General features: G+C 61.9%; 5 protein-coding genes across 5 annotated transcripts; all 5 read right to left on the bottom strand.

Annotated features, from left to right (window-relative positions):
- Window positions 1-87: 87 nt before the first annotated feature.
- PLICBS_009095 (uncharacterized protein) lies at window positions 88-1,968 on the bottom strand (the record flags this gene model as incomplete). Its single annotated transcript, XM_018327880.2, has 3 exons — window positions 88-605; window positions 715-1,067; window positions 1,127-1,968. 3 exons carry the CDS (start codon window positions 1,966-1,968, stop codon window positions 88-90), a joined length of 1,713 nt encoding a protein of 570 aa, XP_018173596.2.
- A 2,477-nt stretch (window positions 1,969-4,445) lies between these two features.
- PLICBS_009094 (uncharacterized protein) lies at window positions 4,446-9,212 on the bottom strand (the record flags this gene model as incomplete). Its single annotated transcript, XM_018327879.2, has 2 exons — window positions 4,446-5,085; window positions 5,140-9,212. The coding sequence occupies 2 exons, from the start codon at window positions 9,210-9,212 to the stop codon at window positions 4,446-4,448; spliced, it is 4,713 nt and encodes a 1,570-aa protein (XP_018173595.2).
- A 3,294-nt stretch (window positions 9,213-12,506) lies between these two features.
- On the bottom strand, window positions 12,507-14,485 carry PLICBS_009093 (transcription elongation factor SPT4; the record flags this gene model as incomplete). The annotated part of the gene is made up of 3 exons (XM_018327878.2): window positions 12,507-13,777; window positions 13,844-14,055; window positions 14,130-14,485. 3 exons carry the CDS (start codon window positions 14,483-14,485, stop codon window positions 12,507-12,509), a joined length of 1,839 nt encoding a protein of 612 aa, XP_018173594.1.
- Window positions 14,486-21,533: 7,048 nt separating this feature from the next.
- Window positions 21,534-22,937, bottom strand: PLICBS_009092 (uncharacterized protein; the record flags this gene model as incomplete). The annotated part of the gene is made up of 2 exons (XM_018327877.2): window positions 21,534-22,753; window positions 22,859-22,937. The coding sequence occupies 2 exons, from the start codon at window positions 22,935-22,937 to the stop codon at window positions 21,534-21,536; spliced, it is 1,299 nt and encodes a 432-aa protein (XP_018173593.2).
- Window positions 22,938-24,340: 1,403 nt separating this feature from the next.
- PLICBS_009091 (uncharacterized protein) lies at window positions 24,341-25,756 on the bottom strand (the record flags this gene model as incomplete). Its single annotated transcript, XM_065601548.1, has 1 exon — window positions 24,341-25,756. One exon carries the CDS (start codon window positions 25,754-25,756, stop codon window positions 24,341-24,343), a length of 1,416 nt encoding a protein of 471 aa, XP_065457620.1.
- Between the last annotated feature and the right edge of the window lie 844 nt (window positions 25,757-26,600).

Below are 26,600 nucleotides of genomic sequence, written 5' to 3'. Positions count from 1 at the left end.
TGTACAGATAGACAGCTTGTATCTAGACTATGTGCGACCGTCGCCCCTCATTCTCAAAGGCACGCAAGCCCACTTACACGGCAGCAACTAGACGAGCTTCTTCAGCTCCGAAAAGTTGGCTGTGCCCAGCCCCGTCACCGGATCCCACCCCTTGCCCGCCGAGAAGCCATCCGTGTCACACCCGGGGTTCGTCCCCTGCGTAATGTCATTCAGCCCCGCGAAGCCCTTGCCGTACAGCCACGGGTTGAGGAACCCCAGGGGCGGCTTGCCGCTCGCGACGCGGTAGTCGTTGAGCAGCGCCACGACCGACGCAAACGTCGGCGCCGAGCAGCTCGTGCCCGCGAGCAGGTAGCTCTTGCCGCCGATGACGACGATGAAGCGCTCCGCCTGCGCCGCCACGTCGGGGATGCCGCGCCCGCCGCCGTTGTACAGCCCCGCGTACGTGTCGCCCAGCCCCGTGATGTACGCCTTGGTCTGCGCGGCCTGGTAGTCGGGCACGGAGAAGTACTCGGAGAAGCCGCCCGAGGAGAGGCCCGCGGCGACTTCCGGGTTGCTCTTGGTGGTGCCGCCCACGGCGGTGACGCCCAGGGGGCAGCTGGCGGGGACTTGATATCGTCACGCCACAGGTCAGCTTGGCTCGCGCAGCTTGCAAGTGTGATATCGAAGATGGTCGCAGTGAAGGAAGCAAAAGAAACTGGGGCCGAGTAAACTTACACGTGGGGAGGAACTTGCGCGTGCACTTGCCGTCGTTGCTCACGCACTTGCTCGTCTGGCCGCCGGCCACGCCGCCGTCGCCCGAGCTCACCAGGACGCTCACGCCGCGGGCCGCCAGCTTCATGAACTGGTTGCACACGTTCTCGGCGTAGTCGCGCGGCACCGTCTGCTCGTTGTCGCCGTACGACGACGTCACCGTGGTCGGCACCTCGTCCAGCCCGTTCATGTAGTTGAGCCACTCGATGTACGGCTCGTTGGTGTTGTTGGGCGTGCTCGCGTCGGGGATGAAGGGCGGCGAGCCGGCCGTCGAGTAGAAGTCGTTGTGGATCGGGTACGTCAGGCCCATGGCGTATCTGCTTTTCGTCAGAAGAGCCATCTACAGACATTGAAGCACGATGAATCAAGCACTCACTGCGTGTCGAGGTTGGCCTCGCCGGTGCCGTTTCCGTCGTTGGTGCCCCCGTTGACGAGATGCACGCCAAACGTGGCGTTCGACGGGATGCTGGTGTACTGCTGGAGAAACGACTGCAGGTCCGCCTTTCCAGCCACCTCGTGGAGATAGCCCGTGATGCCAATCGTCGTCTTGTTGTCCTGGGGCGTGTAGTCGATCTTGTAGAGGTCCCTCAGGCACGGCGGCGTGAGCCCCTTGTCGCAGTTCACGGCGGCGGCATCACTCGCACCGCTGGCTTGCGATATCTCGGTGGCCTTGACGCGCCCGTCCGACATGTTCATGTCGCTGAACATGGTCGTCGGCTGCACCATGGCGACGGCGTCGTGCACGTCCTTGGGCAGGCTGTACTTGGTCGTGCGCACCGTGTACACGCCCTTTTGCGCGTGGTAGTACACGCCGTACTTGGCCCCGAGCAGCTCTTCGGCCTGCGTCGTCGTCACCGTGATGGCGATGGAGCCGCTCGAGACCTCGCCCGCCTGCACGCCGTGCGCCTTGAGCCATTCCTTGACGACGCCGATGTTCGCCTTCGAGGGCGCCGTCAGGGCCTCAATGTCCGACTTGGACATGTGCTTGCCGTAATCGGCATGGCCGGGGTCGCTGATTTGCAGGAGCCGCTGCTGCAACTTGTCCATGTTCTGCTCCTTCAAGGAGATGTGCATGTTCATCTGGAGGTCGGCCGGCGCGGAGCCCTTGAGCACCCAGCCGCCGGGGGCCTTTCTCAACGCCTGCTTCGTGACCATCTCCTGGGCGAGGGGCGAGGCGGCGGCCAGGGCCGCGAGCAGCGGAAGCATGGTGACAATCATGGTTGGCAGTTGTTGAGATGCGGCGATAGACTCCAAGCTGCCGGAGGGAAAAGGGGGAGGTGGTTCGGGAGCTAGCAAGCACGGGCCGATGCTTGTTTATTGCTGTGTCGGCAGTGGACAAACGACATGAACCAACGGATCGGCAGCCCGAGACTCTATTTATGAGGCACGATAATAGCCCGACGAGACGAGGCTCTGTGAAACCCAGAGTGCGGCGCGTCACACAAGGTCGAGGTGCAAACGGCCACGCTCTTAAGGCCCGTTCCATTTCGACCCATTCTCACGAGGACGAAACCCTCGTATCCCCTACTGATGACCCGGATGATCTACCTTCCTCAATCATGCCGCCCTTTTGTCGGCCGCAGCTATGATGCACAGGATATATCAGCGGCCAGGGAGGGCGCGCGCGGGTGACGTTGAGAGCGGAGGGGGGGCGGGTCACCCCCCCGGGAGCCCGGGACTAACACATGGCTGGAAGAAGAAGGTCGCCGGGCAGGATCAGGAAGCTCTTCATTTTGTTCTCGGATGTCGTTGCCGAGGTGGTATCCGCACCCTTTGGTCCTTTGGTCCTCGAGGGGGGAGCTAACGCTTCTTAGGAAGTGCCGGGTTCTCTTGCGGCGGGGTTCTTTGGGTCGCAAGCTCGGGACTTTGTGTCGTGCCGTGCCAAAGGTACAGAGATCGACGAGGGCTTTTGGTCGGGATTGATTGATTGATGAATGATAGAGAGGGGCTTTTCATGCACGCAGGCGCGCGCGCGCATGCGCATCACCAACACCTCTTCCGAGCCTAGCGCTCCAGGTGAAAGCCGCACATCGCAACTTTACCGCCGTCGGGGATTAAAACATTGGAAGCTGGCATGCCAACAACGTACTCTGTGAATGGGCCTGTGGCGGCGGTTGAACGATATCTGTGCGGCGATATGCAAACCTCAACTGAACCTCAAAACAAAAAGGAAGAATTCGGCCGAGTTGACGAAAGTGCATAGCGGGAAACCAAAGGCCACCAAGCAAGCCGAACCAGCACGCAGCAGCGGCTCAACTCCCAATACGTGCACCAGGATGCCGGGCTCGAGGCATTGTCGTCAGCGCCAACTGCATATATTGCCTGTACTTCATGTTTGTACAACGACATGCAAGGGCCGTACGGGAGAGTGTATGACCTGCGAGTACTTCGTAGACTGGACATCAATCAGTGTCCGAAAGACCGGACACCAGCAGCAGGCCCGGGTGCACGACAACGCCACACCACCTGCCGTACCACAACATCATCTCATCACCATCAAACGACTACCAATTGGCGGTCAATCTGGTCCGGTACCTTGCCGCGCGCCGGCGCTGTTGGTTGCACAAAACATCAATGGCGGTCTCGGAATCCGTCCATGTCCGGTGTCTTGAGAGCTAAATGCCATGTCTCCCTCCGCCCTTTGTACTCTGTCCTTCATACCCCGGACTCCGCAGTCCGTACTCCACGTATTGGACTTGTGTTCGTCTCCCATGCGGCCGGTGTAAGTCCCGAACCGACTGACTTAACTGGACTTGCACTCTCTTCCCCACGGGGCAACACCACTCGACGCAACACAGCGCATCACAATTGACACCACCACAACACAACGTAACCTCGCACGGCATCGAAGCGCACATGCACGGGCGCATGTCCGCGTCCCCCCAGCGCCCTCCGGCACCAACCTCACTCCTCGTACCCACGCACCCACGTACTTCGTTCCTTTCCGTTCCATGATACTACAAAGTGCTAGCATGTACGTATCCGCAGCATGCTGCATCCGCGGGAAGGGACATGGAGAGGACTGCACCAGCATTGCACCGGCTTGCATCAAACACTCCAGGATCAACAACAATGTTGGTGTCGATGCCGCAGCACCCCGTCAATCTATCTATCCGTAAAAGGCGGTGTAGTCGCTCGTTGCTCATCGATCGTCACTCGTCGCTCTAATGGTCCAGTCCATTTACGGAGTGACTCTCGTCTGCATGCGGTCGCTCTAATAGTCCGCAAACGGTACATGCATACGTGTGAACAAGCATGCGAGGGAACGGCTGCAGATACTCTTCTATCAATGTCCATATCCATAACCATAACCATAACCATAGGCATAAACGCTCCAACACTGCAACTACTCCCTCCGTAGCAGTAAGTCTGCTTCCTTCATACCGCCCCGTACCACCAATGCCAAAACGCCTCGCCTTGCCTCGACATCTTGCAGGTTCCGCAGCAACATCACACGCAGAGTCATCAAACCACCACCCGCCCCAACCATCGACAGACAGGTACAAACGGAAACCCACCCGACCCAAACGCCGCGCCAAAAAGGAAACAAACGACAATGCCAACCCAGCAACGCGTCTGTCGTACCGTACCGTGCCGCCCAAGGACATCGTCTCTCGTGTCGAGACGTCGGAGAAAAGACAAGAAAAAGAGGGATATCATCATGAGAAGCGCTGAAGGAGATGACAAGCGGCGCCTCACAGCGCCCGCCCCGGCGTGCTGTCAAACGGATTCTCGCGCTCCTCCGCCGGGGGCGACCACTTCGGCGGCCGGTATTCGTCCACGCTGACCCTGACGTGCCTGCGAGGCGCCGCCGCGTGCTGCTGCTGGTCGTAGCTTTCCCGCCGTTGCTGGCCTGGGTTCGGGCTCACCGACTTGGCCCTCGCCTCGTCCACGCCGTCGTGCAGCCCGCGGCCCTTCCTGCCCATGCCCTCGCGCATCTCAATGTCCCCGTGCGCGCCGTACTCTTCGTCGCTGGCGTCACTTTCATCGTCGTGGTCATCGTCGGCGCCGTCGCCGGCATACATCTTCATGACGCGCCTCACGCCCTTGTCCCGCTCGATGCGCTGCATCAGGTCTTGGTCCGTGGGCCAGTAAACCCGTCGCACGCCCTGCACCACCAGCTCGAGCGCCACCAGCACCGTCAGGCCCAGCAGCATCGTCACCCACCACTGCAGCTCCCGCCCAAAGTTGCGCAAGAAAGAGTCGCGGACAATGTACGGGCCCACCTGGCGTTTATACCCGGCTGAGAGGATAATGTTCCACAGGAACCAACCTCCGATGGAGATGAAGAGCCCACCGAATATAATGGCCGTCTTGCTGTGCACCTCGAGCACCCTGGGACAGTCAGAAATCACAAATAGTGAGTGCATGCAGGCGACAGAAACTTACAAGAGCTTGATGTTGATAAAGATGACGGCCACGGTAAAGCAAATCATGCCCATGGCAAACAGACCGGTGTCGTTGGTGAACAGAGACTGGGCATACACCCCGTACATGGTAAAGAAGATGATGAGGCTCTCCGCAGTGGCCATAATCATCCAGCCAAAGTACTGCGCAAAGTTGAAGCCCTGGTTGCGCTGGCCAAAGGTGTACAGCTCCGGCACCGCCAGCAGCGTCTCGGGCGCGAGGTCGCGGTCGAAGATGCCCAGCAGGATGACGGGGAGCGACGTAAAGGCGCTATTAAAGACGGTCAAGCTCCACGACTCAAACAGCGACGTGCCCGTGTACCCCGTGTACCGCTGAAAGTGCGCCTGCACGAAGAAGAAGACAATTTCCTTCCAGAACGTGGCCAAGACGTACTTGCCAGTGCGCAGGTAGTTCCAGCGGCCGTGGACAAAGAGCAGCTTCTGCAGAAAGCGGAACTGCGCGATTGAATAGTCGGCGATGCGAGACGCCTGCAGGCCCTCGCGCCCCGATATGCCGATGCCCACGTGTGACGCCTGGATCATGCCAATGTCGTTGGCACCGTCGCCAATCGCCAGCGTCATACTGTCCGGGACATGGCGGCGGATCGACTTGATCAGATCGGCCTTTTGCGACGGTGACGCTCGGCAGCAGATGACCGAGTCCACGCGCACCACGAGGTCATTGAACAGAAGCAACGACTCGTTATCGGCATCCACTGCGGCGAGCGTCTGGCCATCCACGACGAGCACCGAGTGCGGTACCATGCCTCGGCACACATCGTTGAGGATGGCCGTCATCGACTCCTGCAGGTCGCCCTCGGTGACATCGAGGATATAGAGCTCGGAAAAGGGCTTGCACAGCCTTGCCGAATGGCCGATGTTGATGGCCGTCTCGCGCTTGTCTCCCGTAATCATCCAGATCTTGATATTGGCTCGGCGCAGCTTGTCAATCGTCTCCGGGACTCCCTCCTGCAGCTTGTCCTCAATGGCCGTCGCCCCGGCGAGGTCAAACTTTTGCTCAATCACCTCGCCGGCCTCTTCGATGAGCCTTTGGCGGTCCACGAGACTCGTCTGCGCCTCGTGGTACAGTTCCTTCCAGCTGGCGTACGAGTCCTCGTCGACGTAGCGGTACGCGTAGAGAAGCGTGCGCAGGCCCTCGGACGCAAAGTCGTCGACGTGCTGGAAGCACCGCTCAAACACGGCGGCTTCGTTGCCGGCCAGGGACTCGTCGACCCAAGAGCCGTGGTCAAACGACCGCGTGCGCAGGTCGGTCGACGCCCGAGGGGAGGGCAGCTCTTCCGTTCGACGCCGGTTGAGCCATGATGCGACCCCGTCCGTCTGCGCGAGCCGGGCAAGATCCGTCGAACGTCTACCGAGGCTCAGCCTCAGCCCCCCTTCCCTCACGTCGCTCGAGTCGGCCCGCCTCATGGCGAAGCTCGTCCGAGGCGTCCCCTTGGCGCTGCCACCCTGCTCGCTCATTCGCCGCAGCGCCTTGTCCTGCTCAAAGGTTTTCCGCAAGCTGGCTCTACGACTGATATCCTTAGCCTTTTGCTCCGCCAGGTGGCTCAGCTTAAGGCGCGACATTATGACGTTATCAGCACCTTTGCAGAACACGCAAATGCGCCCGTCCGGCATCCTGATGACGATGGACATTCGCTTCCGCTTGCTGCTAAACTCCACCACGTCCAGAACCTGGTACGTCTCGACATGCAGCGATCCGTCCACGTCCCGCATCTGGAGCTTGATTGACTGGGCGGGTCGATCGATCAGCAAAAAGCCCAGATCGCGCGCGGCCTCGACCAGAGCAAGCTCGTCGGGGGAGGCAGCCTGGAAGGCCAGCTCCCCGTCGTCCTTGATCTCAGGCAAGCAGGTGTGGCAAAGGGCGATGCACAGCAGGAACTGCTTGGCCTTGCGTGAGAATGTCGTGTTTGGCCTGCGCTGGATGTAGTCGAGCAGCTCCTCCGTCTTCATCTCGGGTGCCTCATCAGGGCGGACCGAGGATTTCCAGAGCGGCATGGAGCTCAGCGAGCCCTGCCGAACCGGGTACGGCTTCGCCTTGATGCTCATGTCATCGTCGTCTTCGTCATCATCTTCCCTCAACGCCTTCATAGGCGCCGAAGAAGCTGGCATATCCTTGCCTTTGCCTTTGCCATGCCTCGCGGCCTCGTCCCTTTGGACGTCCATGTCGTGCAGGCACGCGACACCGGCGACGCTGAGCTTGCGGAAGCGCATCAGGTTTTGCGTCATGGTTCCCGTCTTGTCCGAGAAAACGTAGCTGACCTGCCCCAGGTTCTCCAAAATGGTGGTTGTGTTGGCCACCATAGGCGTGTCGGTGACGGGATCGTACATGTCAACATCCCGCATGAGAAGGAACTGTCCTATCTTGATGATTTCCATGCTGATGTACAACGAGACAGGAATCAAGGTGTTGAACATGAGAATGAAGCCGACAAGAATTTCTTTGAACGAGACGTGGCCGTTGTAAACAGGGGAGCTGGGGATGAATGACGAAGCGTGGACACTGGGCTCCCAGATGTAGTATCCGCCTGTCAGCCCACCGGCCAGTGCCAGGACGACGAGGATCTGGAACAGTACCATCTTGTTAATGATGGTCTGCATGGCGGGCTTCTTGGCGCGGACGTTCTTGTTGGCGTTCATGCGAATCTTGCACTCCTCTCCCGAGTTGACGACTAGGCCAATGGCTTCGGATGTGTTTCGGAGGGTCGACCCGCGGAAGATGACGTTGTTGAGGGACAGAGGCAGCGTCTCACCATCGACCACCACCCTCCCTTCGTAGTTGTAGAGGTCAAGGTTGGGGTCCTCAGAGACAATGGTAGCCTGTGCAGACGTAATGCCTTCTAAAGTGGCACACCGCTCGACCAGCAGAGGGCAGGTCTGCTTGCTTTTGAGGTTGGTCTCACCGTCGAGAGCCATAGTCTCGATATATGCCACGCCGTTGGGTCCAGTGGCATGCAGGAGAACCATGTCGGCGGGGGCAGCCTGGTCTCGTCGCAGCCGCAGCACGTCGCCGACACGCACATTTTGCCATTGCACCGTGACCCAATTGGCAGTGCCCATGCTAGGCCTACCGCCGCCCTCGAGATCCCGCAAGGCCGTCTCCTCGATATCATCGGGACCTTTTTGCGATTTGCCAGCCCGCTTTGAGTCGTCACGGCTCCGGACGCCGGCTTCCAGAACCGACACCTTGCTTCGGTTCTCAACCTTGTCGAGCTGGTACCGCCTGTAGTCGTCGTAGCCTTCCTTGCCCATGCTGAAGGCCACGAAGATGCCCAGGGGCACAGCGGTGGTCCAGCGTCCGACTGTGCTCAGCCCCGGGATCATCTGCAGAATAGCCATGATGAGAAAGTAAAAGTTGCCAATCTTGCTGAACTGGAAGACGAGCTGCTTGGGGATAAAGTCGTAGACAGTGTATCTGCTTGACCGGATAAAGTTGCTGATATAGGACTTGCCGCTGCGCTCGTCGATGAGGCCCCCGGGGCCCACGTCGCGCGAGGGGCACAGGGGGATATGGCGGCCATCTGCCGTCGGCGGGAGCGGTTTGCGACGCAAGAGGCCCTCGACGATGAATCGTTGGTAGAGGAGGGCCAGCTGCTGCATTGCGCGCTCCTTTCGAGAGACCCTCTTGAGCCGCCTCTTGTTCGCGCCAGGTCGCCAAAAGCAGAGTCGCGACGCGGCCGTCCCATGCGACGCTACCGGCTTCACGTCTCCGCCGGCGCTCTTTTCCGTGCCTGCAGCCGCATCTTCGGACACGACAGCGGCGCCCTGCTGCTTCGGGTCGGCCATTGGCACCGTCGAGGGTATCGTCTGCAGCTCGTGGCCGTCATGTCCCCTCCTGGAGCCGCCGTGGTCGCCAGCCAGCGACCTCCTGCGGGCCGAGGCGAGTGCGGTGACGGAGGGCGACGAGCTGGCCCGTCGGGGGGGCGTCGGGCGGACGTAGGGATATCGCTCGTTCAGGGCCGTGATGTCGTCGTCGTCGTGGGGGGCATTGCGGTCGGCGCTGGTGTCGCGGTCGCGACCGTCACGGCCGGGCGCCATGTGGTTAGAGGTGGTGGTGGTGGTCGCCGCCGTCGAGCGTGTCTCAGCATCGGAATGTCCCCAGGCCCAGGATGAAACACGCCCCGCGTTGGAATTGCATTCCTCGCATGCGCGTGCTCTCTCTCTCTCTCTCTCTCTCAATGATAATGTGTTCGTCGCGTCTCTCGTCTAGTGCCGCGCCGTGCTGTACTCGTCTCAGGTGGTGGTCGGACTCTCCGATCGCTCGCACGTGTACTTCGTATTTGCCCTTGTTCGTTAGGTTCGTCACTGTTGCTTGTAACCGCTCTCGAAAGTATGCCCCGTATGAATGTACTGATTCCAAATGCGAGAATGACAGCGCAGGGGGGCTCGGTGATGCCAGCCGGCGCAGCTAAGCGAAAGCAGCGGCGCAATGCCCGTTTCGCTGCTCAAAGGATGAAGCGATCGACAGCACCGGGAGCGCCGATCTGTACCCACGGCGGCGCGCACGTTACGGCTCAAGAATGACAGAATGAAGCAAGAGTCGCGGACAGGAGGGCAAAACAGGGAAATGAACAAAGCCGCAACGAAGAAGGGCCAACGCAAGACGCACGCCTGCTCGGCTGGCGGCTGGCTGGCGGCGAGTCGTACTGTATGTGTCGGACTGCCAAGGGGAGGGGGGGCGGCAGGAAGCAGGAAAACGGCCCAGCCGCTTACGACTTGGCCCTCTTTCCTGGTAGTGGAGGTACCTGCTGTGCTGTACCCCAGACGCAACGTGGCGCAGCCCGCCTGCCAGCCAGCCTAGCCAGCCAGTGCTCCAACCCACCACGCCTGCGCCTGTGGGCGGTGCTGGGCGCCTTCACATTGGCTTTCCAGCTGTTCCCCCTCCCCTTGGCGCCCCAGATCGTCGCCAGTCGCCCAGAACGCTCCCCTATTTTAAAGTTCCTTCCCACGGGGGAGGAAGTGCCACCAGAAACCCTCCCCGTCCACCAGAGTGCCTCCCCTGACGCGCGGCAGAACTGACGCCACCACCCAGTCCCCCGTCCCCGTTCCCGTCCCCCAGTATGCCTTTTCAGCCGCCCAGCCGTACTGTAACAAGAGAGGAAGCGGGAGTTCAGTCGGTCTGTCACCCACCACCACCTGCACTGAGCCACCAGCCTGACAAGCCCGAACACCACCTCGGATGCGCCCCCTTTCGAACTTCCCCCGTGCGTGCGTGCGCAACGCCCACGCCAACGCCCGCCGCCAGGCTGTTGGGCTGCCAGGACCAAAAAACTCAGCAGCCACCGCCGCGTCACGCCCTCCCCTACCTGTCCTCCCAGCCGCACCCTCGTCGCCGTCCTTCTAGAAGCCCCAGAGACGGCAATGCAATGTATCTCCACCGTTTTGCTGTGCTGAACTGCCCCATTGCTGTATGTGGCACGGCGCTGTACAGCCTCGACCGAACCATGCGCATGCGGCACACGCCAGAATAGGTGCTAGGTAGAGTCGGACTCTCGGCCTGGGCTGCTGCGCCCGAGGCAAACGAGGCACTGTTCGGCCTCCTTCCGGGCGCCGCCAGAAAACCCAACCCAATCCAGTGTCAAGCCGCGGCCACGGGGCGGGCGAAGCGTCTCCATGGCTTGGACTGTCCGTCCTCCACGCAAGCCCACCCGCCATGCGCCTTTCGTCCTCCACTCGGACGGCACCGTCGCTCTCGGCTGTCTGTTTAAGCTTATGGTTTTCCCTCGCATGTAAGCTTGCCTATTTCGTACATCGTAGATGCGGACCTCCATCGATATCATCGCCCTCTATTGCCCATCCGGGGTGTCCAGTCGTACGTAGTGGTATGCTATCCATACGAGTCTATCCCCATCTGTACAGCAGCATCGCAGGCATTGGCGCAACCTTCATCCTACTTAGGGAGGTACTGACCACCCAGGTATCGATTCCCGTCCTGAACGCTCCCCTCGTACCTCCAAACCACGTCTGCCGTGATCGCTGGCGTCATGTCCTCGCGTCGCAGAGTGGCCCATGCCCGCCGCGCCCGGCCGGCCGCTCGACCAGTCACTTCCGACGACGAACAAGGACACGGCATAGCTATGTATGTGTACAGTGTTGTACAACTACAGTTCCTATGGAGTAGGGAGCGACACTTTAATATCCTACGTGCCCCCGAGCAGCTAACAGGCAGATACTATACCATATATAGGCTTCCTAGCAAGTATGCACTGCCTTGCGTGAGTAGCCTTGCCCAACGCATCCGTGCGCCGCTGCATCCCCTGTAGCATCAGTCGCTCACATATGCCGAACCGGCAGGGACCCCGGCTTTCAAAACTCCGGGGTCCGATATTGCCATCCACATGAGATCAGGCGTCTCGGCTTGGAACTTTGGGACTTGGAATCCATTGCTAGCTAGCTATCCCGTCCGAGTCGGCCAGGCGTGTACTATCCTCTCGGCAAAGCAGCGCCGAAACACCCCCATTGTCGAGGCGTCCGTCGGCGCGCAAGCAGATCCCCTTCTCCAAGCCGCTTCCCGGGAGCCTTCGCGGCTCCTCAGACTCCCCATAGCCGCAAACAGCATGCATGAATTGCTCTAGTTCCCCCAAGCTCCTCCCGCCATTAACGACCGTCTTCCCAGTGAACCTGGCCAAGCCTCCAGGGCTCGCTTCCCCATTCAAGAAACCCTCCACAGCCATCAACGCGCGCAAGTTTTAAAAAAGAAACAAGGTGGAAACTCAGAATGACGACGGAGAAATCGGAAACTGCCCTATTACTCGAAAATATGCATGAGTAGAATTAGGTCTCGGCGGGCCGCGTGGTGGCCAGGCGCGGCCCCGCGCGAGACAGAAACGGCCCGTAACGACGGGTCAGCAGAAAAAGGAAGCTGAACGAAGTGACAGAGAAGAAACATTCAAGAGCTGAAAAGAAATCTGCAATGGGCCACCAGGTAACAATGTTTGCTCGCGGTCCGCCCCGGTTCCATGTCCCGGGGCGACAGGCTGTGTGCCGCGAAGCAGTACTGGTAAACAAACAAGCACGATCGCTGTGCCGGACATGCATGACCGATGTCGTCGATGTGAAGTATCGTCATGCCAAATTCGTAATGGCTTGCACGCACGAAGCCAGAGGAGGGGGAGGGGGGTTCGGGCCGACAGAGCTGCTCTCGGTACACGCCCAACGTTGAGAAGCGGTGCTGACATGGTCTTCGCATCCAACAAGACAAAACCCGATAAGCCCGTGGTATCAGCTGCTGCCTAACAAAAACGCCTTCGAAGTGCATCAGTTCCCCAAGAGTGAATGCTTTTGATCGCCAGTGAAACGAGGTGCGGAGGCGTCGACGCCCCCTTGTTGCCTTCAGGTGGTCGGGGGCACCGTCTCCGGCGACAGGCTCGCGGGGTCGACGGCATCGAACTGCACGAGCTGGTCCATGTCCAGATCGCCGTGCTGCGACGGCTGGACAAAGGTGCCCGGAGAAGGCGTGTGCATCGGCAGGTTGATGGTGTGCTTCGAGTACATTTCGTTGAGGCTGTGGCCGTCATCGGACACCGCACATGAGCCTTCGTGACCCGTGTACAGCTCGGCGGACCCAGGTCGGCCCATCATCGACATGGGCGGGGACTGCTCCACGATGGACGGCTCCGACGGGCCGCCAAAGGGGAGTGGCGAGACGGCCGCGGCTCCGCCGTTGTCCGCGTTCACCATCGGCGACAGGAACGCTCCGCCGTAGGGCGTGCCAAAGTTGGAATTGGGCATGTTCTGTTCTGGCTGGAAGTAACCCGGACTCGGGGGGAACTCGGACGGCGAGGCCGTCGTGGCGGACATGGGGTACTGCCGCATATCGAGTCCGAAGCCGGCCTGCGTGTCGATGCGGAGGTTGCTCCCCATGCCGCTAGGTTGCTGCGGAACGGGCGCATAGATGTTGGGGTTGTGTTGAGGGGGGCCCATCTCACCTGGGGGCTGAATGTAGAAGGACGGCATCGGCTGGCTCTGGAACATGGCAAAGTCAATCGGTCCAGGCACAGAGCGACTGCGCTGTCGCTTGTGCCCGTGAGGCATGCGCATGCCCGAGTGCATCTGGTTGAGACCCCAGTGGTCCTGCGCCATGCCCCCGTGAGCTTGCGGGAAGCTGGGCTGCGACGAGGGACGGGCGGTGGGTGAAACCGGGGCAGACACCGAAATCGCATGGGGGTCGCCGTAGGACAGCGGATTATGGCGGTTCATGAAGGATTCGAGCGAGACGAGCTTGGCCAGCTGGTTCGTCAGGACCTTGGGGTTGCCGCCGAGGTGGTGGATCATGCATTGCGAAGCTTGCAGGTCTTCGGTGAAGTCGCCAACCTGAAGGAAGCCGTTGCTCTGGCACGATGAGTCCATGAAGAAATGCGGAGGGCGGTTGAGCTCGATGACGATGCCGCCGAGCTTGTTTTGGTCGCCCTCGTTATTCTCGAGCCAGATGTTTTTGATGTACGAGAAGGGGTATTCGATCTTGTAGCCGGCCTGGTCGCTGTTGATGTAGTAGGTCATGGTGCACTTGTCGGGCGAGTAGAAGATGATGAGGTCCATCGTGTTCTGACCGACTCGAGTCCATTTTCCGATGCTGAGCGACCGGCAGGTCAAATGATGAATCACTAACGGGGAAGTCTGTTAGAACCAGCTTCGTGCTCTCAAAAAGGATAATTGTGTCTGCCACTCACAAACTTTGCCTTGCGCGCCCTGGTCGCCGCCGAGGAGCATGCCGCCATGGCCAAAGGGCAGCAGTCCGGTGCGGCCGAGGTAGCTCCCACCAAGGCCCTTGCCGGACTCCATGGCCTGCATAGCCAAATATGCTCGCATCGACTCGGGGATGGAATCGATGTCCTCGCCGGTCTCAAGGCTCTTCTTCGCCAAGAGCTTGATCTTGGCACGCCTAGCAGCAGGGTCCACGTTAGTCACGATGCCGAGATGTCACGCAAGGGATGGTGCGACGAAAAGGCAGCTCACCTGTTCTGAAACCAGATCTGGACAGACCTCTCGGTCATGTTGATCTGCTCCGCGATCCTCTCCCGGACATTGGCGGTCGGAGTCGGGTTCTTGTTGAACTCGACCTCGAGGACGCCGAGCTGGTCTTGCGTGGCCCTCTGACGCTTCTGGTTCTTCTGCTGCTGCGTCAAGGTGCTCTTTCGGGGCGGTCGCTTCGAGGCGGAGGACTGGCCGCTGGCGCTCGAAGTGGACTGGGTGGGAGACTGCTTCATGTGTGCGTTGGGAGTCGTGGCCGTGGCAGAGGTCGGGGTCGTGCCGGCGCTGGGGATCGATGCCCCCTGGCCGAGAGCCAAGGGCTGCTCGATCTCGGTTGCCATTGCTCGGTGATGATGACCGGCTGCTCGATGACGAGTGTCCTCCCACGGGCGCGGACCCTGATCTTTAAATTCCAGCGCAGCAGAGCCGGGCGGGTGCCTCGCGAGGTCGATGGGCTAACGCCTGCGGGGGCTGGGCGCAACGGTCGAGGGTCTCGCGGTTGGATCGAACGTCCGAGCAGTGTGGATGTGGGCCGGCGCGGTAAACGGAGGCGCAGGATACAAACACGTCGAATACTGTCCAAAGGCAAGGTAAGGATAGGGAAAGTAGCAAAGTTGGATTGAGCTCAAGGGTGGGAAATGAGTGTCGTTCCTGGTCCAAGCGGGCAGACAAGGAGGGATATTCGCAGCGACGCCGGTCGGTTCGGGTCGGCCGTGTGTGGTCGATTTCGAGAAATGGGGGCGTCAATTACTGGCTGCGGGTCGAGCCGAATGAATGTATAGGTCCCGGAAGGAGTGACGGGAACCGTAATGGCTTTGGAATAACAAGAGAGTGACGTGAAAGGAAAGAAAAGGGCCCAGAGGGAGGGTTGGTGGTGAAGAATGGCGGATGGCGATGGAGAGAAGAAGGAGGCGGAGGAGAGGAGGAGGACACGGGCGGGAGGACGTGGGCAAAAAGGGACTGGACGGGACAGCGGCCCTCGCACCGACTCGAACTCGCGGTGGGCGGGCTGGCTAGCTGGCTGCACTGCGGGAGGGGGGGGAGGGGGCCGAACGCTCCTGGGCCGTTGAGCACCTCAGGCAGGGCACTGGAGGGCCCAGTGCCATGGACCAGCACGGGGCACCCTGCCCAGGCGCTGTGCGGGCGGGCGTGCGAGGCGGGCACCGCACCGCCCAGGCCCCAGGTGGTGCGCTGAGGCGAGCCCGGGCGGTTGGGTGAGGTGCACCAGGGCCTCAGTCGGCGGCGGAAGGACGGGGCGGGCAGTGGGCGCGGTCGGGTGGACTGGACTGGGCTCCCATGGGCTGGGGGGGGGCGCCGCGCCAGGGACACCTCACGTTACAGCAGGGAACCTGGAAGCTGGCCCGTACCTGAGGTGTGGGCTCGACGGCGCGACGGGTACCTGAACGCCTCAGGTACCCATGCACCCGCTACGCCTCGCCCTCGCACGCCACTGGTGGGCAGGCGGCGACGCACCGGCGGCTGCACCGCTGAGTGGCCCGCCCTCCCGGCGCCTGCCCGGTGGGGCCACACGGGTGGGGTACTGGGCGGCTACCAGCTGGGATAGCGTCGCCCGCACCAACGCGCCGGTCACCCGCCAGGTACCCGCGCCGCGGCCGCCAGTTGAGACGGAACCCGAGGGGTGTCTGTCTGGCTGTCCTCCGTCCACCATCCACCACACACTTCTGTCCTCCTCCACAAGCCTCAAGCACCAGGCCACCACCACCAGCGACCCTGGGGCGTGAGAGCCGTCCGTGACTGGCTAGAGACGCTCACTAGATGGAGACTGTGTTTGTGTGTGTGTGCATTTTTAGCACTTGCCAAGGGGTGAGCGCGCCAAAGCAGACACGGTTCGCCGCTCTGAAGCTGCGTGTCTGCACGCGGGCAGACAGGTCTGCAGTGTGAGCATCTGTCCAGTGGCTCTGCCTCTGGGCCGTCGAGGCCCGCCCAGAGAAAGTTGGGACGTGGGTTGGAGGCACACGGCCTTGACCGTGGACGATGGAATCGGCTGGTGGTGGACGGGCCTGGTACCAACACACCCCTGACTGGGAAACTTTACGAGGCGGTGTTTGGTTCTTCGTACTCGTTCGTGCATGTCGCTGAATGATGGCGGATCTTCCCCAGCTACTGTTGCTGCCTCCGACGAAGTACGACCAGGAAGACTGCACGCACACGAGGAACGAGCGTCGGTGCCGTTTGGCGTTCGTTGGCTCGGCGGACGCGGATGCAGACGGGGAACCGGGGGTGAGACGCCACGGGCTGCTTGAGACTGGTCTGAGAGAACAAGTGCTGCTGACGAGCCACACAGCTGTTGTGTTCACGCCGCGACACAACGCTCGACTCGTTTTTTTTTCTGCCTCCAACTCGAGCCCGCCGAGCACCCATCACGCGTCGTCCTGGTGCAGGGAAGAGGGAAGCAGGCTCACGGACGCGGCGACACAGCTTTTTGGCTCACGCGCGACCCGTCGCGGCCTGCTTCATGGCCGCAGCTCCGATCGCGATGAGCTGTCGCGTCGTCCCTGGCGAACGAGGCTTTTGTGAGAGTCGACCGTCGCGTCCTCTGGCGGCGGCGGGCTTTGCTGCAGGCGGGCGAGCCAACGGCCAACCAACCAGCGACGCTCTCGTGACGGCGGGTGTGCACCCTCTTCCGCAGGTAGCGCAATGCGCAATGCGCAGTGCTGCAAGGTACGAGACGCCCGCGCCGCCGGCTCACGCCCAGTGTCGCACAGTGCCAACGAGGCTGGCCGGGTGTGCAAAACAAAAGCGGCCTGCCCTTCGCGGTTGGCTGTTGTCAGACATCTTGCGACCAAGTGGGAACGTACATGGGCCTACATTCTAGCCTCGCACGGTAGTCGTCGGGTCGGTCTTGGACCTCCGGACGTCTCGATGGGCGCGGCGGAGGCAAGGAAGCAGTCAAGCGCCCAGTCCGTCTCAGAAGCCACTGCTGCCGGTCCTGGTCGTTTGATGCTTCGTCCCAGGACGTCCCGACGGAGCTGTCGTCGGCGGATGGCCTTGTGGTCGTCAGGTCACGCTTTTGTGCGTACCGAGTACAGGGCCCGAGTACGTACTCCTCGGTGTCGCAGCATCGCCCATGCTATGCTCGTACGTGCGTCCCATCCACGGGCCCATTGTCTTGACCGTCCAACGACTCCCAGCTGGATCGGCCTCGAGCCGCCCGAGCTTGGTGCGTGCCGTGAGCCTAAGACGGGGAGCCTGATCGCGGATCCTGGACTGCGGGTGGACCGATATCCTTGACCGCTCGAGACCCCCTGTCTGACCCCCAAATGCCCCTCTCCTGGGCCTGCCTCGCCTGTCCGCCACCGAGCCCCCGTCCCTCCGGGACAGACGGCGGCTTCGAACATTGTCGTCGACGTTTTGTGCATGACTCTCGTCTCGTCTGCGACGGAAAGGCGCGCCGGATCCGGCGAGGTTCGCCGTGCATCAGTGTCTGCAACGCGCCCGATGGTGCCTGGGTTTGCAGGGAGCAAGACGGGGGTCTTCTCCATTCGGGCATGATACGCACAGACGAGTTGGCCCTCTGGGGTCCATTCGGCATCTGACGGATCGATTTTGCAGGCAGGGCCCCAACCCGCGCAAGGACCTCGTTATGGGGAACCAGGGGTGGCCGACTGCCATTGCCACTTGCTCCCGGCATCTGGACGGGTGGTCACCGCCCGTCGGCTTGGGGCGCCTCCAAAGTATGTACGGGCTTGGAACGAAGTATACGGAGTATTTCAAGACGGTCTCCGTCCAGAAGCTGGGCAAGGGAGCCGTGGACGAGATTTGCCTCCAGAGCCGGGAGGCTTCTCAGGCCACCTCGCACGGCGATGCCGCAACTGACCAGACTCGACACTCGATAGCGACAGAGCGCGGGCGGGTGGCCGACCCTGTGTCGATCACCGAGCCCCGTCTGGGCCTCTGGGCCTCGTTCCTGGGGATGGCCTGGGTGCCACGCAGCAAGAGCTCCGGAGGTCGAGGCGTCTGGGGGATGCCTGTCGCCCACAAGACCGCCGTTACAACCGACGCGTCTGCTTCATTCTTGGTCGGGGACTCGGCCGTGGGCAGGAGTGGTGAGGGCGGGATCGGCGGGCGCGAAAAGGGGGCAGGCATCAGATCAGAAACATCTGACGACAGCGGGGGTCGATGTTGTGCGACAGGCCCAAGGCTGGAGCGGCACTGAGAGCGAGGCTCCTGAAGGTTTGGCTTGCCGGAGGGCAAAAAGCATCATCCGCAGGTGCAGGTACACGCCGGTATTGCCGTGAGAGTTACAGGTACAACTGCGGCATCGTGGCGGTAACCGGCTGTACCCTGGGCAAGGCGCGCAGCCTGCGTCGAGCAAGGTACCTGATGATTCGCTCAAGGGCAGAGACCGCTCCTTTCTTATTATCTGCAAGTACCGTTGCTTGCGGCACGGTGCCATGCAGTCAGCGGCTCCTTCCTTGCCCTCGTTCGTATCCAACGCCCAGGGCGACATAGGTATACGAGCGCGTACCGAACGAGGCGAGGTACGTAGCAAGGCACGGGTATGTGCCTGAGGTCACGACGCCAGGCTGGGAAAGGGTACGAAGTACAGGCACGGCACCTGACCTGCTCCTGCCCTCCCGCCTCGGGACTGCCGTCTCGTCTTGAGCCTGCAATCATCCTGTTCGCGGCCTCATTTTGCGGATGGCCTCATTCATTTCAGCGTCGTCGCAAACGCTGTTGACTGATCCCATGTCACATCCCCTTGGGTTGGGGCAACCACCGCATGCTGCGGGGACTGTACGAGAACGATTGCCACAGTCGAGCACACGTTCCCGCTGCTGGCGCTCGCGCGCCCTGCTCTGAGCCGCACCGCACCGCACCGCGCCGCACCACCTGGCCACACCACAAACGCTCCATCCACCAGCTCACGCCACACCACGCCAGACGGGGACCAGGCCAGACAGCCGCCAGCCTGAGCAGAGACCCCCCCGAGAGCCCACGCCGACCATGTTCCTGCAGTAGCCTCGTTCGCCAATGCGCCCCTATCGTCATGCAGTGGGGTCGGCCCCGACAGCGTGACCCTGGTCCTGGTCAGCCTGCCGGCCTCGACCCCTTGACCTTGGCCGACGTTGTCCTCCACGCCGAGAACCACTTCAGGATGCCTGCTGACCCGAGGGATGCGTCAATGGGCGCAGGATGCAGTATCACAGCCGCTGTGACTGCGGCTGCTACTGCCGCGACTTCTGCGACAGAGGCGATGTGGATTCATCAGCAAGCGTGTGCCCTCGTGCGGGACGATCTGTCTGGCACCGCGACTTGGCTCCGTGGAGAGCTGAGCTGGTGGAGGCCCAGCGCCCCATGGACAAACCAGCCGGCCAACGGCCCTGTCCGGGCGGTGACGCCATGGGTCTGGATGGATATGGAAATCCAGCTCCAAGTCCAGCGAGTGACCTCTTATCCCATCGCTCGTCAAGCCTTCGTTTCACGGTTCGTCAAGGGACGCAACGACAACCTTAAAGCCAACAAGTCCACAGAAACGCCGCATCAGAGCTGCCTCGCCGCCCCCAGCATCGCTGCGTTTCGACACGGTCTGGAGCCGTGCTGCTTCTGCGTACCTGCGCCACACGATTGTCTCTGCCGCTCTTGGCCTCCCTGCAGGTGACGGACAGAGGCACTGTGCGACTGGGGCCGCTGTTGCTGAGACCTCGTTCGCACCATGTACCTTTCTGCTCGAGGGCCGGCGCCACCACCTCCCACCCCACCATCCAAGACCTCCTTACCCCTGACTAGGACCCTGTCCGGTGCTTCCAGCCTCTCAGCAAAGCCTGCCACGGCCCGCCACAGTCGCCCGCCGACGGCCACATGCCAGCGCGTTCGCACGACGGTCCCATCCCATCGAGTCGCGCGCCGTCAAAGCCGCAACAGCGTGAGTGAGCCCCAAGGGTTCCAAGCCCAAACGGGGCTAGGGGGCGATCGGCTCTTGGCCGCGCGAGCCCGATGACGGACAAGTCAATCCTGCTCCTCCTTTTCCCTCACCAGTTCAGTCTCGTTCCTGAGCGCACGGCGGGGACCGCCACGCCCCCGCGGACCAAGGCTGCGGGAACAGGTGTTGTGGACAGGGCAAATCATCCAGGGCGCGTTCAGTCGTCGAAGATGTCCGGACTCGTCGTGCTCCTCCTCTCCTGACTCGGCTGGTGTCTCACGCCCGTGCCGCCGGTCAGGGTCGGCGGCTCCATCCAGTCCATGTCATCCGGTGCCTGTCGCCGATACATTGCCATCTTTGCCGTCGGGCACCAAGGCCCGCTCACCCATCCCCCCGTACGGGTTCCCGGTACCGTCGAGGCTTGATCCAGTCGAGGCACGCTGGGGTTCCCAGGCTAGCATCGTAACGCATACCCCTGCCGGCAACGCTCGAAAAGGCTCTGGGGTCTTGGTTGCAAAGACATCGAAACTCCAGTTGATGCCCACAGAGTTGCTGCGACGCATCGCCAGCGTGCTGAAGCATAGAACGCCGCAATGCCAGCCAAGCTATTTTGAGGCGCCGACATGAGCCCACCATGCTGGTCGAATCGGGCGCAGTACATCCAAGAATGAATTCGACGGTGGCTTCTGGTGTTGAGGTCCTATGTTCATGCGCTTGCACTGGTTGGTCCGTCGTCGCGGTTCGTCTACTCCGCATAATGGATTAGATGCGGGCGCCGGCTCGTCACCGACGTCGCAACCCAGTCACGATGGGTCCGGCCCTCGCATGGCCAAGATTTCTACTTCGGAGGAACGATATCTCGCACCAGTATGAAGGATGCATTGCGGCTTTCACGCACGGACTGTACGCTATGACGCCAAGTTCGACTTCCGCAGCATATGAATGGCTATTTTCCTGTCGACATGTGTCCAAGCCGCACAATGCTCTACAGGCTTGCCAAGGCTCCTGGCAGTGCCTGCAACGTCTAAGAGCACGACTTTGATATTCGCAAAGGCTACGTTTAGTCAAGCTGCGCAATACATCATCAAGGCTGGCGGACTGGATTTCGCGCCCGGACTGACCTCTTCATCTGCGTATCGCATTGGGAGATGGCAGATATATTGACCTGATATCTCAGTCCTCAACCTATCGCGGCCATTGGCGCGGGAGACTGCCTTGGCAAGTTGGCGCACTCGGACAATCAGGCGTCCGTGAGCAACGGGATCCTGTCCGCACGATCGCCCTGACGCTCTCCCGGACACTCGAGCCTGCGCCTGCCGAGACGCATAGTCTAGATGAAACCACCGGCTTCAACCCTCCGCTCGGTCCTCGGCCCAAAGCAGCCAGTCAAGCGCCCGCGGTGGAATGGCATACGCACTGACCATGGTATATCCACGTTGTGCAGAGTGCGAGGTGCGTTTGCGGCAGCCTCACAGCCGATACATTATATTGTCCAGCTGCTCAGGTCACAGGTCACGCATGACCTCGGCGACAGCGCGCGCCGCCATCTTTTTGCGCTGCGCTTCATTCATGCCTTGGCCGGCCTCGCGCGCCGCCTGGAGTTTGCGCATCATACGCTCCATCCTGGCCACATCGTCATCGTCAAGCGCCTCCCTCTCATCCGCGTCCACCTCCGTATCCTGCCCTGGCAGTGGCAGACTTGCTTGCGCTCGGCCGTCTTTCGTTTGCGCACTCGTGTCATCCGCCGCCGCTACCACCGCCTCCTCCTCCTCCTCCTCCTCCTCGCCATGCTCTCCCCCGGTGCTCCAGATGGCCCTCTTCAGCCCCTCAAAATCGGCTCGGTCGAATCCAAAGTCCAGGTTCTCGGGGTCCAGCGCGGCTTCGTCGGCCTCGTCGTCGTCGGCTCCGGCGCCGCCGCCACTGCCCTCAAACGCGCCGAATTCGTCCATGCCGCCTGTCCCGTCGCCGTCGCCCTCCCAGTCGTTGGCCTCGAGGGCCTCGCGCACGCGCTCCATGCCCGACTTTTCTCCAAACTCGTTCCGGTCGCCCGGTGCGGACGCCGCCGCCCATGATGGGACGTGGACAAACTCCATGCCCGCGTCGGCGCACACCTCGTCCCACTCGCCCGCCGCGCCGTAACCGTCGTCGATGCCACCTCCAGTCGCAGGTGACGGCCCGCCCACGCCGACGGCGATACGCACGCCGTCCCATTCCCACCCGCCAAGGCCATCGCCTAGCACGCGGCCGACGTGGTGGATGAGCTCCTTGACCTGCTGCGCGGCGTCCGGGCCGGCCGAGCCGAGTTCATTTGGTGATGGCCCTCTCTCTTCCCGTTCCTTGCCCGAAGTCGCCCCTGCCTTTGTCGGTTCTGTGGTTGTCGTTGCAGTCTCTGGTGATGCGGCTGTTGTGGCCGCCGGCGCCCGCAGTGGTGGCACCGCAAACACGATGACCACGGCGCCCAGCACGGCGAGCACCTCGCGCGCCTCCTCGGAAAGGAAGCTGGCCGCCCAGTCGGCCGCCGCCGTGGTCCTGGATTCGGCTGGATCGAGGACCTGTGCAGCCGCCGTATCGGCCCCTTTCCCTTCATCTTGCGCGGCCGCAGCCACAAGGTCCAGCCACACCGGCACGGTGGCACGGTAGTAGCGTGTCGTGAGTGATAGATCGTGGGTGGTGCCGGCGAGAGACGACTCGGGTCCCGCGGGCGATGGTATTTGGCCGGTAAGCTCTGCGTAGGGCCGGTTAGTCCTCGCCGTGTCATGGTCTTGTGTGCATGCGTCGTAGTGAGGAAATGAATGGGCAGGAGTCGGCGGCTGTGTCGTGCCCTACATACCTTTTATGAAGGCGCTCAGGTGCGCGGCCTGACTCTCGAGGCTCACAGCCAGGACGCGGCGCGGGTTGGGCACCTCCATGGTGGGCGTGCCGATGCTGCCTCCCGTTCAGGTTCCGTCTGGCCTGGCCTGCTTCAACCACTCGCTTCCTCTACTTTGCGCTCACAGCCGCCTGAACCCTCCGAGAAGGCGAGGAATAGATGGCCGTGCGTGCGGACCGTGGGTGATGTCGGCGCAGCTTTCCTCTGTCGAGACGCTCGGGTACGACGATGTGCTTACTGGAGGGGTCGTGGCGGGGACCCCTGTACGTGGGCGACGCTGCGCAGCACGATACGTGTGTGTGTCTGGCGTGTGGCGAGGGGAGGTGAGTAGCTGCAGCTTTGAGGCGCGCGGTGAGTCGCGGGCTGTCGCTGGTAGGTACGTGAGCTGGCAGCGCGGGAGATGGTTCCTGTGAGATGAGGCGTAGCGGGGTGTGATGCGATGCGATGCGATGCGATGCGATGTGAGGTGAGGTTGAGAGGTTGATGATGATTGGAAACGCTGACCAAAGTGGTTGGCAGTCGGTCGGCGGCGGCGGGGCGGCGGGCCGGACATTCATTCCCAGGTACGTACCTAATTACCTTGGCTTCAGTGGTGGGGTTGCAGACCCGACACAATGGCTGGCCAAGGGTTAGACTCCAGGCCCAGGTCCAGCAAAACCGACCTACGTCACGGCACGGCACGGGTCCATCCATCTGCCAGCTTCAGCTCGCACATTTACACCACTTACACCAGATTACTTCCTTACTGCCTTACCTTACCAACCTACTACGTCTCTCCCCATCGCTTTACCTCGAATGCACCTCCTTCCAAAATCCCACTCACTCACTGCCGGTCTACTCGCCCCTCGCGAGCGGCAGAGAGACTTGTACGCAAAACGCTCCAGTCTCCCCAGCCCAAAGCCCCAAAGCCCAAAGCCCAAAGCTCAAGTTCAAGCTCAAGTTCAAGTGTTCCCACCCATCCCAGCCGCATGGTTTTTTTTTTTTTTTTTGCCCGTGCGTTGTTAGCCCGGATGGGCCTCAGGTAGGTACGAAGATGGAAACTGGGCCCGCGTGCATGACGAGTGTGGCCCGCTCGTTGTTGCTGCTGCGCGGTGGGCAGGATACACGGATATAGCGTCCACGAGGCAGGCACATTTAGGTAGACGATGCAGACGATGTAGGTGAAATAAAAGATGTGGCTTTGTAACTGAGGTATATGTTCAGCGTGGTCGTGCAATGCAGGGAGGGAGTGAAGAAGCAAAGCCAAGTGAACAACAAACCCCGTCCCAAGGACGCAACGCCGGCAGAGGATACTAACGTACTCCGTACCGTACAGAGAGAGCAATAGAACACACACAGTGCAGGAAGAGGGGAATAGCAGCAGCAGCGGCAGCAGTCGTCAGTCATCATCAGCCTTCGTCTCCACCTCGACGCCAAACGCACATCGCGACATCTCCCCCCAGCTCAGCACGTGTCGCCTCCCCATCCAAACGACCGGTTCACCACGCCCATGGCCTCCACCCCCGCCCTCACCACGCCCGCGAACCCCCCTTCATCCGCATCCCCTCCCTCTCTACCCTCACCACGTCCCTGCCCCCTCCCATTCCCCCTCTCCAAGTCTCCAACGTCCAGCTCCCCCTGCCTCCTCTCCAGCATCCCCCTCTGCAGCGCCCCCGCCCACAGCGCATACCACCTCCCCTCGCTCATCCCCGCCGCGTACCTCTTCCGCCCGGGGACGCTCGTCGGCTCGCTCGCCCGCCACTCCGCCGCCTGGGTGTCCCACCTTCGCGTACGAAACTTCAGCCACGGCCAGGAGAGCAGAAACAGCAACGTCGCGTAGAACAGCACGCGGACCCAGCGCGTCAGCCGCCAGCGGCTCGTCCTGCACGCGCAGTGCACCTCGACGCGCGCGTCCCGCACGGGGAAGCGCACCGCCACGCTGCCGCGGTAGTTGGTCGCCCGGGCGAGCTCCTCGAGGCGCTTGCCCAGCAGGTCGAAGTCCCAGCCGGCGATGCGGCGCTCCAGCGTGAAGACGCGCAGGCCGCTGCCCGGGTCCGGGCCCGCCGCGCAGTACCGCCGGCACCACTCCGCCAGGTCGGGCGTGCCCTCCTCGGGGGCGTGCCGCCCGCTGCTGCCGCCGAACCCGGGCGCGCGCTCCGCGAAGACGGTCCCGCGGCGGACTTTTTCAAAGTTGCTGGCCGTGACGACGGAGCGCCAGGCCGACTGCGTGTGGATGTCCGTGTAGAGCAGGTGCGTGAGCTCGATGCGCAGGTCGAAGTCGACGACTGTCTCCGTGGTGCTGCTGTTGTTACCGCTGCCGTTGTTACTGTTGCCGCCGCGCCTTCGCTCCCTATGCGTGCCGCGGAGCTGCACAAACGGCCGCGGCGGGAGGGCCGCCAGCCGCGTAATGTGGTCGAGCAGGAACGCCGGGTCGGCGTCGAGCCGCGGGTCGATGTAGTACGCCGTCGTGCCGTCGCGGCTGTGGGAGAAGGGCTGGACGAGCTGCTCGCCGCCGCGGGGCACGAGCGGGTTGACGGGCGTCACGCTGCTGATACCTCTGCTGCCAGCTCTGCCATTGCTGCCGATACTGCCGCCGCCGCCCGCCGCCGCGCCGTCACCGCCGAGCAGGGCAGACGAGGAAGCAAACTCGTCGTGGTCCGAATACAGCGGCGGGAGGTCGTCGTCATCGTGGTCGGCGTACGCGTGCGCGTACTCGTGGTCGTCGTGGAGCTCCGGTGGGTCGTCGTAGTAGCGCTCGTGTGTCGCCGTCGTGTTGAGCGAGATGGCGCTCGCGGATTCGCCCAGGTGCGGGTGCTGCCTCGACGGCGCGGGCGAGGGCGACGCGCCGCCGTGCTTGCCACCGTCGGACGGCTTGCCCATGGTGATTGTCGGTGGCTAGGTACTGAGGGTAGCTTCTAGGTAGGTAGGTGACTGTAGGTGTTTGGCGGTGCCCGCTAGCCAAGGTAGCTAGCTAGCTGCGTCTGTCAAAGGACCCGACTCTGTGCGGACGGACGCACACCGTTGAGGAACAAGGAAGGGGAAGGAAGAGGTAAGGGTTAGTTGACCCTTTCCGCACGGTGGTTAGGAGATCAAGATGTCCCTCACACGGGGTGATTAGGAGATGGAAGAGAGGAGGAGGAGGAGGGAGGAAGAGGAGGAGTAGGTAGGAAGTGATGAATTAGGCAAATGCCCAGGCAGGCAGGCAGGCAAAGCCAGCTCGTCGTCGTTTTGTCAATGAATGAATGGATGGATTCGTTTCATGGTGGCCACCTAGCCGCGGCCAGTGGCAAAGCAATGCGAGGCAGGCAAGTCAAGCCACCTCAGCCCGGCCCCAGGGCGCTTGCGCAGGCGACACGCAAGCCCGGGAAACTACCTAAACTTGGGCCCCAGAACAGAGCCCCAGCGGGCTGCACTGGCGGGTGGGTGGGCGTAGCGGGCGGGGGTGGCTTCCCGCCTCGCTTACTCGCGCGAGACATTGGCGCGCCTCGTCTGCCTCATCCTTCGCCCTCGACGCGGCTTTGATAGGCTGCGAGAGGGCTGTACGTGCCGCCGCGCAGCTTTCATGCATGGATTGACTGACTTCTCCAAAACATCGGTCTGGACCGTGTTGCTCCTCACCTCGGGCTGTTGCCAGCCAGCCTCAGCTTTTGCCTCGTCCTCCACCATGGACAGACACGTTGGCGATGTTACTACTTGTAAGAAGCTACGCATCACCAGTACGAGC

This window comes from Purpureocillium lilacinum (genome assembly GCF_023168085.1).
Source record: "Purpureocillium lilacinum CBS 284.36 DNA, scaffold_7, whole genome shotgun sequence".
Taxonomy (NCBI): Eukaryota; Fungi; Ascomycota; class Sordariomycetes; order Hypocreales; family Ophiocordycipitaceae; genus Purpureocillium; species Purpureocillium lilacinum.
The sequence above is the reverse complement of the archived record's forward strand: the minus strand, read 5'-3'. Positions and strand labels throughout refer to the sequence as shown.